The sequence below is a fragment of the Carcharodon carcharias genome, chromosome 10 (genome assembly GCF_017639515.1).
Source record: "Carcharodon carcharias isolate sCarCar2 chromosome 10, sCarCar2.pri, whole genome shotgun sequence".
NCBI classification, from domain to species: domain Eukaryota; kingdom Metazoa; phylum Chordata; class Chondrichthyes; order Lamniformes; family Lamnidae; genus Carcharodon; species Carcharodon carcharias.
In genome coordinates this window covers 124,929,397-124,946,785 of record NC_054476.1, presented here as the reverse complement: position 1 = coordinate 124,946,785, position 17,389 = coordinate 124,929,397, and the positions used below count along the sequence as shown (strand labels likewise).

At 42.9% G+C, this 17,389-nt stretch overlaps 1 protein-coding gene across 6 annotated transcripts in view; it reads left to right on the top strand.

Annotated features, from left to right (window-relative positions):
* The window catches only part of tyw1 (tRNA-yW synthesizing protein 1 homolog (S. cerevisiae)), a 163,932-nt gene that overhangs the window by 122,151 nt on the left and 24,392 nt on the right, over positions 1 to 17,389 (top strand). For all 6 annotated transcript variants that reach the window (XM_041197090.1, XM_041197092.1, XM_041197091.1 and 3 more), the window contains exon 14: positions 17,246 to 17,356. In XM_041197090.1, the coding sequence (XP_041053024.1) occupies positions 17,246 to 17,356 (111 nt within the window). The remainder of the gene's footprint in view (positions 1 to 17,245; positions 17,357 to 17,389) is intronic.

The window sequence follows — 17,389 nt, the reverse complement described above, 5'->3', positions numbered from 1 at the left end:
TTGGCTTCCACCTGTCACTGGCCCCCTATCGAGCTCTCCTGTCCCATCCCCTTCTACCAGCTTATATTTCTTCTCATTTCTATATGTTTTAGTTCTGATGAAGGGTCATATGGACTCGAAACGTCAACTGTATCCCTCTCCACAGATGCTGTCAGACCTGCTGAGTTTTTCCAGGTATTTTTGTTTTTGTTTTATATAATTAGCGCTAGTTAACCAGACATGGCCTGCTGGTAATAACAAACTTATAAATGGAAATAATCTAGAGATGGCTCGTGAAAATTTCAAATGATGGGGCTGTGACTATTTGCTAACAAGCAGGGTACTTCAGGCTTGATGAGGTGGCTGAAACCCTGAGTTCGTAGGCTGTATGATTTTTAGCTGGCTTAATTGAAACAGAATTACCTGGGAAAACTCAGCAGGTCTGGCAGCATCGGCGGAGAAGAAAAGAGTTGACGTTTCGAGTCCCCATGACCCTTCAGCAGAACTGGGTGAATCCAAGGGGAGGGGTGAAGTATAAGCTGGTTTAAGGTGGCGGGGGCGGGAAGAGAAGTGGAGGGAGGTGGTGTGGTTGTAGGGACAAGCAAGCAGTGATAGGAGCAGATAATCAAAAGATGTCACAGACAAAAGAACAAAGAGTTGTTGAAGTTGGTGATATTATTTAAACGAATGTGCTCATTAAGAATGGATGGTGGGGCACTCAAGGTATAGCTCTAGTGGGGCTGGAGGGGCATAAAAGATTTAAAAATAGTGGAAATAGGTGGGAAAAGAAAAATCTATATAAATTATTGGAAAAACCAAAAGGAAGGGGGAAGAAACAGAAAGGGGGTGGGGATGGAGGAGGGAGGTCAAGATCTAAAGTTGTTGAATTCAATATTCAGTCCGGAAGACTGTAAAGTGCCTAGTCGGAAGATGAGGTGCTGTTCCTCCAGTTTGCGTTGGGCTTCACTGGAACAATGCAGCAAGCCAAGGACAGACATGTAGGCAAGAGAGCAGGGTGGAGTGTTAAAATGGCAAGCGACAGGGAGGTTTGGGTCATTCTTGCGGACAGACCGCAAGTGTTCCGCGAAGCGGTTGCCCAGTTTACGTTTGGTCTCTCCAATGTAGAGGAGACCGCATTGGGAGCAACGAATGCAGTAGACTAAGTTGGGGGAAATGCAAGTGAAATGCTGCTTCACTTGAAAGGAGTGTTTGCGCCCTTGGACGGTGAGGAGAGAAGAAGTGAAGGGGCAGGTTTTACATCTTTTGCATGGGCATGGGGAGGTGCCATAGGTGGGGGTTGAGGAGTAGGGGGTGATGGAAGAGTGGACCAGGGTGTCCCGGAGGGAACGATCCCTACGGAATGTGGCCAGGAAGGGTGAAGGGAAGATGTATTTGGAGGTGATATTATCTAAACGAATGTGCTAATTAAGAATGGATGCTAGGGCACAGGGTGATATTATCGAAACGAATATTATCTAAACGACATCTTTTGATTATCTGCTTCTTTTGTCTGTGACATCTCCTGACTATCCGCTCCCACCACCGCCTGCCCGTCCCCACAACCACCCCCCCAACCCCCACCTCTCTCCCCCAACCCCAAACCAGCCTATATTTCACCCCTCTCCCCGGACTCAACCAGTTCTGCCAAAGGGCCATGAGGACCTTGGGGGAGGTTGGGTGGGGGGAGGAAGGTGGGGGTTGGGGGGTTGGTTGTGGGGACGGGCAGGCGGTGGTGGGAGCGGATAGTCAGGAGATGTCACAGACAAAAGAAGCAGATAATCAAAAGATGTCGTTTAGGTAATATTCGTTTAGATAATATCACCCTGTGCCCTAGCATCCATTCTTAATTAGCACATTTGTTTAGATAATATCACCTCCAAACACATCTTCCCTTCACCCTTCCTGGCGGCATTCCGTAGGGATCGTTCCCTCCGGGACACCCTAGTCCACTCCTCCATCACCCCCTACTCCTCAACCCCCACCTATGGCACCTCCCCATGCCCATGCAAAAGATGCAACACCTGCCCCTTCACTTCCTCTCTCCTCACCGTCCAAGGGCCCAAACACTCCTTTCAAGTGAAGCAGCATTTCACTTGCATTTCCCCCAACTTAGTCTACTGCATTCGTTGCTCCCAATGCGGTCTCCTCTACATTGGAGAGACCAAACGTGAACTGGGCAACCGCTTCGCGGAACACTTGCGGTCTGTCCGCAAGAATGACCCAAACCTCCCTGTCGCTTGCCATTTTAACACTCCACCCTGCTCTCTTGCCCACATGTCTGTCCTTGGCTTGCTGCATTGTTCCAGTGAAGCCCAACGCAAACTGGAGGAACAGCATCTCATCTTCTGACTAGGCACTTTACAGTCTTCCGGAATGAATAATGAATTCAACAACTTTAGATCTTGACCTCCCTCCTCCATCCCCACCCCCTTTCTGTTTCTTCTCTCTTCCTTTTGTTTTTTCCAATAATTTATATAGATTTTTCTTTTCCCACCTATTTCCATTTTTAAATCTTTTATGCCCCTCCACCCCCACTAGAGCTATACCTTGAATGCCCTACCATCCATTCTTAATTAGCACATTCGTTTAAATAATATCACCAACTTCAACAACTCTTTGTTCTTCTGTCTGTGACATCTTTTGATTATCTGCTCCTATCACTGCTTGCTTGTCCCTACAACCACACCACCTCCCTCCACTTCTCTCCCCGCCCCCGCCACCTTAAACCAGCTTATATTTCACCCCTCCCCTTGGATTCACCCAGTTCTGCTGAAGGGTCATGAGGACTCGAAATGCCAACTCTTTTCTTCTCCGCCGATGCTGCCAGACCTGCTGAGTTTTTCCAGGTAATTCTGTTTTTGTTTTGGATTTCCAGCATCCGCAGTTTTTTTGATGAAACAGTACTCCTGTGCAAACATGAGGACCATAAACCTTGTTTCAACAGACTTGCACCTAAACTCTCTTAATTTGGGTAAGTAGGATGCGCCCTTGAGGGGAAGTGTGTATTCCTGATTGGGTGGACAGAGTTGAATAGATTTAGTTTGGTTTGGACTTTCTCAAACAGTTGCTATAAAGTTTAAATCTACACTAGATATTCTGCCAGCATCACTAGTCAGCATCTTGTAATTTGACCTTATAACAGCTGCATACCATAGAGCACCTTTATGTCCAGTATCAAATTAAAAGCTAACATGATTTTGGGCTACAACAATTTAGACTCCCTGTTCTGTATATTCAGTACTGTGTTCTTATACACTGCCACACATATTTCTCCCAATTCTTGGAAAACAGACTGAAAAGTAGCCTAGTACGATAAGGCCAATTGTAAATCAGCATCTAATGTGTGACTCAACAGAAAACAGTTCTCACAAAATAAACAGTAAATTTCCTAGCAGTCTTCCTATCATGATTCACACGAAAGACATTTTAAACTTAAAGAAATGTGTTTATCTGCTTTTTTTTAAAAAAAGCATATATCCACTCAGCTTTCCCCACCACTTCTGGTAAATCAAAACATCCTAAGAACCTTGTGCATACAAAAAATTCTCCTCTCCTCTCCATTTGTTTTTTTCAGGTTTATCTTAAACGTATACTCTCATTACCAACTCATCTATCAGTGACAATAGTTTTCTCAATCTAACTTAACAAAATCCTTCATAGTTTTGAACACCTCTACTAGATCTCCTCTTACATGTGTTGCTCAAGTGAAAAGAGGCTCAGTTTTACTACTCTTGCCTCATAGCCCTGGTATCACTTTACCCTCCCTGCATCTATGCCTTGGTCTTAACATCCTTTTTAAAATGAGACATGCAGAATAGGATGTGATTGAATACCTCCAGCTTAATTAAAGATTTGCATACATTTTTAAAAATTCTTTCATGGGATGCTGTCTAGGCCAACATTTAAACTGCCTAAACAGAAACAGAATTACCTGGAAAAACTCAGCAGGTCTGGCAGCATCGGCGGAGAAGAAAAGAGTTGACGTTTCGAGTCCTCATGACCCTTCGACAGAATTTAAACTGCCTACCCTATTTGCCCTTGAAAAGGTGACGGTGAACTGCCTTCTTGAACCACTGCAGTGCATATGGTGTAGGTACACCCGCAGTGCTATTTGGGGGGGCAGTTCCTGGACTTTGACCCAGTGACAGTGGAGGAACACTGATTTTGTTCCAAGTCAGGATGGTGAGTGGCTTGGAGGGGAACTTGCAGGTGGTGGTATTCCCATGCAAGTGCTGCCCTTGTCTTTCTGGGTGGTAGAGGTCATGGGTTTGGAAGGAGCTGTCGAAGGAGCCTTGGTGAGTTTCTGCAGTGCATCTGGTAGATGGTAAACACTGCTGCTATTGCACATCGGTGGTGGATATTGCAAGTGGTGGTTGGGATGCTACTTAAGCAGGCTGCAATGTCCTGGACGGTATTGAGCTGCTTGAGTGTTGATAGAGTTGCACTCACCCAGGCAAGTGTGGAGTATTCCATCACACTCCTGATTTGCACCTTGTAGATGGCGGACAGGCTTTAGGGAGTCAGGAGGTGAGTTACTTACCGCAGAATTCCCAGCCTCTGACATGCTCTTGTAGCTACAGTATTTATATGGCTGTTCCAATTCAGTTTCTGGTCAGTGGTAAGTCCCAGGATATTGATATTGGGGAAGTCAGTGATAGTAATGCCATTGAATGTCAAGGTGTTATGGCGCAGCCGATGGTAAATGCTGAGCTGCTCAAATCCCAAAGGGAAACTTGAAACAACTGCCATGACTGTTTTGCAATTTTATAAATTTCGAGATGCGTGCCTTGAGTTCAGTAGTAATGAGACCACCAAGTCTTGTAGGTTTCTTATAAAGCTAAATTAAACCTTTATTAATAAAAGGAATGATTTTAAATACATACATAGATCTACACATTACTGCAATGATAACTTCTAAATTCCCAAGTTAATCTAACTCCCAGTTATTAAGGCAACAGTCAGACACATAGATTTTAAAAAACCCAGGCAAAGAAACACGAATTCCTGAACAATCCAATTCAAAGTCAGTTTTCTTAACTTCAGTTCTTTGTAGACAGCAGCTTGAGGCTTAGATGCTGAAGGCGTTTCATACTTGATAGATCTTAGAATGCCTACCCTTACACACAGTCTTCACTCCTTTATACATATTTTCCCCTTGGATGCAAATTCCCATTGTTTCATTATGTCTTTGGACTTACCTCTTTGATAATAAAAATCTCGGATAACACCAAGTTTACTAGTAATCTTTGGGAAAAATAAACACATTGTTTCTTACTTCTCCTGGCTACGTGACGCATTTCTCCACTCCTTTGAAATAAGTCTAGTCTGGCTTATTTCCCTGTATCTACCTACTTAACATTTCAAACTTAGCTTATCTTCTAATACATCAAAGCCTTCAGACCAGCTGCCTTTAATTCAATTAAGTCACACACACACAGACCATAGACACAGACCCCAATATCACTTTACAGTAAATTCCAATAACATTATGAAAATTATTATACCTTCCTGACACAAGGTGAGATGGTTAGATCCTCTCTTGTTGGAAATGGTCATTGCCTGGCACCTGTGTGGCGCGAATGTTACTTTGCCACTTATCAGCCCAAGCCTGAATGTTGTTCAGGTCTTGCTGCATATTGGTGTCTGAGAAGTCGTGAATGGTGTTAAACATTGTGCAATCATCAATGAACATCCCCCTTTCTGACCTTATGATTTGTAGGAAGGTTATTGATGGAGCAGCTGAAGATGATTGGGCCTCAGATATTACCCTGAGGGACACCTGCCGGGAGTGAGATGATTGACTTCCAACAACCACAACCATCTTCATTTGTGCTAGGTATAACTCCAACCGGAGGAGAGTTTTTCTACTGATTCCCATTGACTCCAGTTGCTAGGGCTTTTTGATCTACACTGTCAAATGTAGCCTTGATGCCAAGGGCAGTCACTCTCACATCATCTATTGAGTTCAGCTCTTTTGTCCATGTTTGGACTAGGCCTGTAATGAGGTCAGGAGCTGAGTGGCCCTGGCGAATCCAAATTGAGCATCAGTGAGTAGTTTATTTCTGAATAAGTGCTGCTTAATAGCACTGTCGATGACCCCTTCCATCACTTTGCCAATGATCGAGAGCAGACTGATGGGGCAGTAATTGGCCGGGTTGGATTTGTCCTTTTTGCATATAGGACATTTCTGAGCAGTTTTCCACATTGCTAGGTAGATGCCAGTGTTGTAGCTGTACTGGCTAGGGGGTAGAAAGTTCTGGAGCACAAGTTTTCAATGCTGTTGCTAGAATGTTGTCAGGGCCCAAAGCCTTTGCAGTACCCAGTGTCCTAACGTGATATCATGTGGAGTGAATTGAATTGGCTGAAGACTGACATCTGTGATGCTGGGGACCTCAGGAGGAGTTTGAGATGGATCATCCACTTGGCACTTCTGGCTGCTTCAGCTTTGTCTTTTGCACTAGTGTGCTGGGCTCTCCCAGCATTGAGGATGGTGATACTTGTGGGGCTTCCTCCTCCAGTGAGTTGTTTAATTGTCCACCACCATTCACACCTAGATGTGTTAAGACTGCAGAGCTTAGATCTGACCCGTTGGTTGTGGGATCACTTAGCTCTGTTTATCGTATGCTGCTTTCGCTTTTTGGCACGCAAGTAATCCTGTGTTGTAGCTTCCCAGGTTGACACCTTTTTAAGTCTGCCAGGTACTGCTCCTGGCATTCTCTTGTGCACCCTTCTTTGAACCAGGGTTGATCCCCCGGCTTGATAGTAATAGTACACTGGGGGTTATGCCGGGCCATGAGGTTACAGATTGTGGTTGTATACAATTCTGCTGCTGATGTTGGCCCACAACGCCTCATGGATGCTCAGGTTTGAGTTGCTGGATCTGTTTGAAACCTATCCCATTTAGCATGGTGGTAGTGCCACGCAACATGACGAGGATATCCTCAATGTGAAGACAGGACTTTGTCTCCGCAAGCACTGTGCATCTGCAACAGGTAGAGTGATGAGGACGAGGTCAAGTAGGTTTTTCCCCCTTGTTTTTCTCACTGCCTGCCAGCTATATCCTTTAGGACTCAGTCATTAGTGGTGCTATCGAGCCAGTCTTGGTGATGGACTTTGAAGTCCCCCAACCAGAATATATTCTGTTCCCGAGCTACCTTTGGTGCTTCCTCCAAGTGGTATTGTTCAATGTGGAGGGGTACTGATCCATTAGCTGAGGGACGGTAGGCGGTGATCAGCAGGAGGTTTCCTTGCCCATTTTTGACCTGATGCCATGAGACGTCATGGGGTCCAGAATCGATGTTGAGAACTCCCAGTGCAACTCCCTCCTGACTGTATACAACTGTGCTGCCCCCTAAGGGATGGCGATGGTAGTGGTGGTGTGTGGGACATTATCTGTAAGATATGATTCCATGGGTATGACTATGTCAGGCTGTTGCTTGACTAGCCTGTGATACAGCTGTCCCAATTTTGGCACAAGCCCCCAGATGTTAGTAAGGAGGACTTTGTAGGGTTGACAGGGCTGGGTTTGCCGTTGTCATTTCTGGTGCCTAGGTCGGCGCTGGCCGGTTTCATTCCTTTTAGTAGGCATTGTAGTGGTTTGATAGGCCATCTCAGAGGAAGTTCAAAGTCAACCACATTGCTACACAGGCCACATGTAGGCCAGGCCAGGCAGCAGATTTCTTTCCCTAAAGGAAATTAGTGAACCATTCATGTTCACTATTACTGATACTACCTTTGTGGGATTCAAATCTCTATCCTCAGAGCCTTAGCCTGGGCCTCTGGATTACCAGCCTGGTTTCATTACCACTATACCACCACCTCCCCTGAGGAGCGCTATCTCTTTGCTTTTGCTCCTGTTCATGGATCCCATTTGCATTTTTAACAGCTTTAGCAACTTTTCCTTCCACTCTTAAAGATACATACATCTGAAAGCCTACATTTGCTAGCTCTTTCACTCATTTTAAAATTTCACTATCTAGCATATATTCTTCCTCCTAGTGGGTCAGCTCACTTTTTCCTCATGCGAATTAATATGGCATTAATGTACTAACCTGACCATATCCTCCATAATTTACTTGTAGTACTTTACATGGGTGGGTGCTCCCTATTTCTTTTGTCATCTGTACATTACGATATTGTACTTCCTATAACAACATAAGAAATAGGAACAGAAATTGACAATATGGTCTCTCGAGCCTGCTTCACCATTCAATATGATCAAGGCTGACCTTCTGCCTCAACTCCACTTTCCTGGCTGCTCCCCAAATCCCTTGATTTCTGAAGAGAATCAAAGTCCAGATCATTTATCTATGTGTTTTATGTCTATATATTTCTTCAGCCAGTCTATCTGTGCTTTAATGCCATCTCGTATATGACTGTAAGATGTTGCAAAGGTGGATTGGACAGATTTGAAAATGAAGAGGATTTTGAATTGACTGGTTTGGTGGTAGGGTACAATGGGAAAACCGCACTAATTAGATGAGCGGAACTTAGTCAGAGTGGAATAAATCAAGTACACTGGGTGTGGGATCTTTGGATGGGTGGGAATTGATGTGGAAAATGAGGAAGCTCAGCTTAAAAGTTATCAAATATCTCTAATGGAATACTCTGGCTGTTTAAAAATTTATGATTCTGTTTAATATAGTAATCTCAGCCGTGAGTTATAGCATAACTGAAGAGCCGGTATATAAAAATGCTTTTTGTGTCGCTAATTTGATTACTAGGAAGGGGAAATAAAAACTCTCCTCATCTGCCAGGATTTCTAGTCTTTTGAATGGCTGGTGTTGAATCATAAGTGAGTATTGACTGTTGCTTTTTCAACCTATGACATAAGCATGGAAGTTAGAAATAGATTTCAACACAGGAGATGACCATTCAACTCTTCCTGCTTTCATTGAATTGGGATCCTCTCAGGACAGATTTGCTTTGCCCTATTTCTCTGGTTTCTCCCCATAATCTTGTTTTGTTTTTCTTGAAGTAATTATCCTGTACTGTTTTCTAGCCTATAATAACTGAAACATCAATGGCAACTGTAGCAAAGAGTTTCATATTCCATTTAGTCTTCATGAAAAGTTTTTTCTGAGCTTCCGCTTTCTGTACCTATGTATTTTTTTCAGATCATGACCTCTTTTAGTTTTCATTAATAGGTTAATCAATGTTTACCTTGTTTATTCTTTTGTTCATTTTGAACACCTTTAAGTTTCCTCCTAACTTCAGTTCAAGAGAATATAGCCTTAGTCTCTCCAGCCTTACCTTGTTAGGATGCTTTATCCGAAAGGCTGAGGATCCTTAATGTTGTTCTATTAAATTTTAGATTAATGCCTCCATTTTAGCTGCATTTTTTGTTTTTAACAAAACAAAGGAGGGAGGCCCTGTAGGTAAAAAGAGGTTACATGCCTGCTTGTAGCCAAGAGGAGCACAAATGTTTTCCCCAGGTCCAATAAGCTTACCTGCACACCATCAGGCCCCCCACATCTGGCTGCCTTCATCCCCTGCCCAACAACATCTGATTCAAGCTACCACACCCCCTCCATGATATCCAGTTTTTCCCCAGTGAGCTGTGCCCACCCTACTGCAGTGAGGTCTGCCAACTCACCCCACCCTCTCCCACAGTGAGATTCACCAACTCCTCATCTGCTCTAAAGTCTCCCCCACTGAGAGATCCAGCTCTCTTCCAACATAGCGGGGTCTGACACTCCCTCCCTCATTATCAGTTCCAACCTCTTCCTCCCCTACCACACCCACACCCCTGCCCCACACTGAGGTAAGTGACAACACCACTGTGAGGCCCCCCTGCCCCCCAATGTGTGTTCCAGCCTGCTCCCTCATTTCATTGCAAGGTCCGATGCCCACATCTAACCCTCTTTATCTCAATGTTTACTGCCCAAAAGTCCTATCATTACAAGGTCTGATTTAACCATCCTGCCCTCCACAAATAGAAGCCTATATTCCAGATGTCACATGTCCATTTTTGTATGCAAATATATTATGAGCTGTTTGTTCTGGCATTCCTTCCCTTTTGATATAATTCCCAAAAACTATTTTTCCACTGCAAAGTCACCTTGGGAATGTATCGACGCTTTAGACCTGGCTCTTCCCTTTCCCTGTTCTGTTTGTTGTCCCTAACGTTGTCTGTAGGAGAGGGTTGTCTCCATATATGTTCTGACAACATTCATCTCTATCTTCTCAGCACCACCTTCAACTACATAACCAGCATAATGCTGACTGACAGCTTGTTCAACATTAAGTGGTGGATAAGTCAGATCTTTCTTCAACATCATATCAGCAAGACAGAAACTATCCTATTTGCCTACTGCCAAAAACTCTGTGCCCTAGTTCCTAATTCCCTCTCCCTCACTGAAGGCTAGTTTCCTTAAATCTGACTGTACAAACTTAGAGGTGCTAATTGTCTGAGCTGAGCTTCAAATCTTATGTCCTATCCATCCCAAGGACATCTTTTTGCAAAACTACATCATCACCTTTTTCTGCACTTATATTACCACCATTGAAAACTGTCGTCCATACTTTTGTGGCGAACTCCAAGTTTGACTCCTCCGATGCTCCTCTCAACTGACCTCCTGAGCTACAGCCTACATAAACTCCAACATATCCAAAACTCTGTCCACATCTTATCCTGAATTAAATCCCACTCGCTATCACCCATAATCTTGTCAACTTCCAAACATTTCACTGACAGCCACACTTTCAAACTGTCTAGCCTTTGGCTCTCCATTTGCCACAACACCTCTGCAGCTACTGATTTTGCTCAACCACACCTTCACCTCCACCTTTGATGCCCTAGCCCCCAATAAAACCATTACACAAGAATGCAAGAGGTAGGAGCAGGAGTAGACCACACAGCCCACTGATCCTGCACCACCATTCAGTATGATCATGGCTGGTTTTGGGCTTCACCTCCACTTTCCTGCCTGCTCTCCATATCCATTGATTCCCTGAGAGATCAAAAATCTGTCTATCCCAGCCTTAGATATAGTCAATGATGGCGCATCCACAACCCTCTGGAGTATAGAATTCGAAAGCTTCACAACCCTTTGAATGAAGAAATTTCTCCTCATCTCACTCCCAAATGATCGACGCCTTATCTTAAGACTGTGCCCGTCCAGCAGAAATAATCTCTGTTTTAGCCTTGTCAAGCCCCTTCAGAATCCTCTATGTTTCAATGAGGTCATCTCTCATTCTTCTAACCTTCAGAGAATATAGGCCCAATTTATTGAGAGCCTCTCCTCATAGGACAACCCTCTCATCCCATGTTCTAGTGAACCTTCACTCTACTGTCTCCACTGCAAGTACATCCTTCCTTACATATGGACTCCAAAACTGCACACATTACTTTCTTCCCTGGTTATTCCCCCATTATGGCCCTCTTGAAAGGATGTGGTGGACAACTGGTTTAGTCATCCACTGCCAAATCTGACTGCACCACATAAAGCACTATTGGATCCTCCTCTCCTCTGCTAAAATTGCTCACTAATCCAGAGTCATCCTGGAATGCAAACATAAACCCATCTTATTTTCTCTACTGCAAACCATCTTCTTAAACCCCTCTCCCCGGTCTCCTCTCCCTCACTTCCAACAGTGTGCAAGGAGCTCATGAACTTCTTTGGATAGTCTCAACCTTAGAGACAATCAGCTGCCTCTGTTGCAGCCCTCCCTTCCAATATCCCACTGGTTAAATTTTCTTTAAAGTTCCCCATCACCCTAGCCTTAATTCTCATCCTAGTTTCTCACCTATCTCCCCTAATGCCCTGTCCAAGCTCATCTTGCCCATGAGATTCACCTCCTGTTCCCTTGACCCTATCCTCAGATGTTGTTCCTCTTCATTTAAATCAGCTTTCATCACCCTTCTCCCCAAAAAAACAAACCCTTGACTCTGTCATCCTACTGCCCCATTTCCCACCTTCTTTTCCTCTTCAAAATCCAAATCTGCTCCCAACTTTCCCTGAACTCCATGTTTGAATCCCTCCAATCAGGTTTTCACTCCTACCGCAGTACCGCAAAGGCCTTTATTGAGGTCACAAATGACATCCTATGTTACTGTGACAAAGGTAAACAATCCTTCCTTGTCCATGACCTGTCTGCTGCTTTTGGCACAGTTGACCATACCATCCTCCTCCAATGCTTCTCCACAGTCATCCAACTGAGAGGACTGCTCTCACTTGGTTCCATTCTTAACTATCTGATCATTTTCAATGGCTTCCTTTTCCACTCCTGCACTGTTATCTCTTGTGTCTCCCATGGACCTAGCCTTGGCCCTCTCCTACTTCTTGACTACATGCTGCCCCTTGACATCGAACCTACAAATATACGAATTAGGAACAGGAGTAGGCCACTTGTGCTCTCGAGCCTGCTCTGCCATTCAGTAAGATCATGGTTGATTTGATTGTAATCTCAATTCCACATTTCCACCTATACCCCAATAACCTTTCACCCCCTTGCTTATCCAAAATCTATCTATCTATCTCTGCTTTAAAAATATTCAAAGACTTGATTTCCACCACCCTTAATAGAAAAAATTTCTCCTCATCTCTGTCTTAAATGGGCGACCCCTTATTTTTAAACAGTGACCCCTAATTTTAGATTCTTCCACAAGAGGAAACACTTGTCCACATCCACCCTGTCAAGACCCTTCAGGATCTTATGTTTCAATCAATTAACTTCTTACTCTTCTAAACTCCAGATACAAGCCTAGCCTGTCCAACCTTTCTTCATAAGACAACCTGCCCATTCCAGGTATTGGTCTAGTAAACCTTCTCTGAACTGCTAATGCATTTACATCCTTCCTTAAATAAGGAGACTAATACTGTACACAGTACTGCAGATGTGGTCTCACCAATGCCCCATATAACTGAAGCATAACCTCCTACTTTTGTATTCCATTCCCTTTGCACTAAATGGTAACATTCTATTAGCTTTCCTAATTACTTGCTGTGCCTGCATAATAGCCTTTTGTGATTCATGCACTAAGACATCCAGATCCCTCGGCACCTCAGAGCTCTGCAATCTCTCACCATTTAGATAATATGCTTTTTTTATTCTTCCTGCCAAACTGGACAATTTCACATTTTCCCACATTATACTCAATTTGCCAGCTCTTTGCCCACTCACTCACCTATCTATGTCCCTTTGCAGACTCCTTATGTCCTCTTCAAAACTTACTTTCCTACCTATCTTTGTGTTACCAGCAAAGTTAGCAACCATACCTTCAGTCTCTTCATCCAAGTCATTTATATGAATTCTAAAAAGTTGAGGCCCCAACACCGACCCCTGTGGCACACCACTCGTTACATCTTGCCAACCAGAAAATGACCCTTTTGTAATTATTCTCTGTTTCCTGTTAGCTAGCCAATCTTCTATCCATGCAAATATGTTACCCCCTTCACCATGATATTTTATTTTCTGCAGTTACCTTTAATGAGACACCTTATCAAATGCATTCTGGAAATTTAAGTACAGTACATCCACTGGTTACCCTTTATTCACAGCAGATGTTACTTCTTCAAAGAACTCCAGTAAATTGGTTAAACATGATTTCCCTTTCACAAAACCATGTTGACTCTGCCTGATTACCTTGAATTTTTCTAAGTGCCCTGCTATAATGTCTTTAATAATAGCATCTTACATTTTCCCTATCATCTGAAAGCACAGCGTTAGTTTTCACATGTATGCTGATGACACCCAACTCTACCTCACCATTTCCTTCCTCGACTCCTTCACTACTGCTACATTATCAAAACACGCTTATCTGAAATCCAGGACCAGATGAGCAACAATTTCCTCCAATTAAATATTGGGAAGACCGAAGTTATTGGCTTTGGTTTTTGCTCCAAACTCTGTTCCCTTGCCATCAATTCTATCCCTCTCCCTGGCAGCAGTCTGATACTGAATCAGTTTGTTTGCAATCTTGGTGCATTATTTGACCCGGATCACATCTTTCTGCATTACTGAGACCACCTATTTCCATCTCTGTAACATTACCTGACTTTGCCCCATCTCAGCGCATCTGCTGCTGAAATCCTCTTTCATGCCTTTGTTACATCCAGATTTAACTATTCCATCTCCAACTATTCCATTCCTGGCTGCTGTCCCACAATCTTCTGTATATAAACTCCACTGCCCATGTCTTAAATTTGCACCAACTTCATGTATCACCCCCATGCTCGCTATCAAGCAATGTCCTGATTTTAAAATGCTCATCCTTGTTTTAAAATCCCTTAATGGCCTCAGCGCTCTCTATTTCTGTAATCTCCTCCAGCCCCACAACCCCTTGAGATATCTGCAGTCATCTAATTCAGGCTGTTTGAGCATTCCTGTTTGTAATCACTCCATTGGTGGCCATGCCTCCAGCTGCCTAGGCCCTTAGCTCTGGAATATCCTCACTAACCCTCTCTGCCTCTCTACCTTACCTCCCTTTCCTCTGTTTAAACTCGCCTTAAAACCTAGCTCTTTGTCTAAGCTTATGGCCACCTGACCTAATATCTCCATATGTGGTCTGGTGTCATACTTTGTTTTGTAATGCTCCTGTGAAGTGCCTTTGGATGTTTTGTTACCTTAAAGAGGTGCTATATGTTGTTCTTTGGACCCAATTTATTGAATTCATATTTCTAATAATTTTTCATTCCCTCCTTGACCTGGTTCCATCTGATTTTGCAACATCTCCAATTCTATATGCTTGTGTGGATTCCATGCCCTTTCAACTCTTACGCTTCTAGATATCTCTTTCTCCTTACACTCCACATTTGTTAGCAAAAGTCTTGAGTTGCCTAAACTCAGGAGCTCTCCCTTCAAACTCTTCCACGCCACTACCTCCATCTCTCTCTATGGCCTTGCTTTCTTTCTAAAATGCTTAGCATTTGAAAGTGCTTTGAATATAAATACTAATAATATTCAGGCCTATAAGAGTAGTCTGTTGCAGTTCTTGCAATTGTTAATTTGTAATTAAACAATAGGTGTATGACCAACACCAATTTTTTTTTTGCATTGCCTACACAGAAGTTGAAATCTAAGGATATTATAAAAATGGTTTGAAAATCGCAGATACTATGGTGAACAAATAAGCAGCTCAACACTGAGCTTATTCAGACCTCACTGAAAATGCGGGTAATAAGAGAGCAATTTGTTTTTGTACTATTAAACTGCAACTGATGAAAGCACTTCAGAAAGCGGTCTTATTTGCAATTAACTTCCTGTTAGGTTTTTATCCTTTTGAGGAGTACAGAAGAATATTTTACAAAAACATCAAACTGACCCTTTTTAATTCCTTTGGAAAGCCTATTAATGACGAATACATGCTGGACTTCCCATTCGACTTCCCTGTTTTTTCTCAGCCAAAGTCGGTGTAAAGTACTGAAAAAATCTTTAAGCACAATTTGCATTCAGCCCAAGACAAATTACTATAATCTTTTGTACTAGCTTTAAAAACATTGTCCTGGAAGCAGGTCCAGCCCATACAATTGGCCAGACCCCCAGACTGCAAATGCAATTTTCAGCTAATTGCACTTGTTTGCAGACTTTCAGAGGAGCTTTAAAATTAAGTTGTTTCTTTTGGGGAGAAGGACACTAAAGGATACATTTTAAAAGTTTTGGAAATGTGATTTATGTTTTAATTCACTAAGAATCTGACTAATGTACCCAATAAAACTAGAAAATAGTTTTGTATATATTTTAAAAGTAAGTTTCAGTAATTTAAGATTGACGTTGTTCAGGTGGTGAATTGTGATCAAAAATGCTTTTTTTTGTGACAAACCCATTTTTGGCTGTAAATCTAAGTTCACCAAGTTGGCACTTAAATATATGAAAGGAGATTTTTTAAAGCAAGATTTAGAAGAAGTTCTGGGAAGAAGTTTGCCCTCTGATGGTGGGCCCCACCGGCTCGGCGGTGGGTGGGCAGCCGAACTCCGCCGCCGAAACGGGGCAGGCCACCATTTTGAGTGGGCGGACCATTTAAGGCCCACCCAGTGGCCTTCCTGTGCGGGGGGTGGCGGGATTCCCCATCTGTTAAAGTGTTCTCTATCGTGCATGCGTGCGAAAGAGTGCACTGCTCCCTGAGGCAAAGTGCTGTCTCAGGGAGTTTACTGACAGGTAAGAAAAGTCAAAAAATAGAGAAATATTAAACTTATTAACATGTCCCCCTCATGTGACAATGTCACATGAAATGGGATATGTTAATAAAAAACACACAAAATTTATTAAATTTTTAAAAAACGGACATGAAACTTCATCCCGCCAGTGGGTGAAGTTTCATGAATAATCTGGAGCCCGCTAGGGCTCCTGGCCTGCCCGCCAGCCTTAAGGTTGGACGGACAGGTCTTTAATTATCTTAATTAGCCTGTCAATGGCCTCAATTGGCGAGCGGACAGCTGATTTTGCTGAGTGCCCGCCTTCCTAAAAGTTTAAAGGGTCCGGGATGACGTCGGGGTTTCCTCTTAACGTCATCCCACGTCATTTTCCTGTCGGTGAGCGGGTCCCGCCCCCAAATCGCCGACCGGAAAATTCAGGCCTCTGTTTCTCTTTTGGAATACTTCCCAAGTGCACTAGTTCATGGAAAATTTTGCATTCAGTAATATGCAAATAAGTTTGAGCTGAAATTTGAGAATTAAACGTCCAGGGTGGAAATTCAACCTCGCTAATGTACTGTATGCACAGCTCAAAATTATTATGCTTTCCTTTGCCCTATTTTGATAATAAATAGTTATTTTACTTCATAACTAAATCAGTAAAGTTACATTTTTAATACATTGGATGCAGAGGTTATTTTTAGCACTTGTTTTGAACTTTGCTTTCTGTGGTTCTGCCCATTTTTCCATGTAACCTGCAGTCTAGTAAGTCTGAGGGATGATAAATTCAGGTTAAGAATGCAGAAGTTCTTCCAGTTGACCAACTGATTCTGAATCTGACAATTGCACCACCCAGACCCAAAAGCCATTTGGCATTTGGACTTGCTTATTTCAGTAAAGATAGTATTGGTTTGCTAGATGGAACATCTTACAAAACTGTGGAGTCCCATCTCAGTGCATGGGAGTTGGAATGGATGAGTTATTGCACCATATTTGTACAGAGCATCCTTTTACGAATCTTTTACCAAAATTTGTATACCAGCATAGACACAGATTTATTTGACACTATAGGTCATGACAAAAATAACTTATTTAAAGTGAACAATGAAATATAGAGAAAAATGCTTTTTTCGCAGGATGCTGATAGAAAATACTGTGCCTTAAAATTATATTCTTCATCTGTTATTTTGCAGAAGCAACGCACAGTATATAGATTAACTTTGGTAAAGGCTTGGAATGTGGATGAACTTCGATCTTATGCTGATCTGATTGAGATTGGGAAACCTGACTTCATTGAAGTTAAAGTAAGTCAGAATATTAGTATGTTGGCAGGTAAG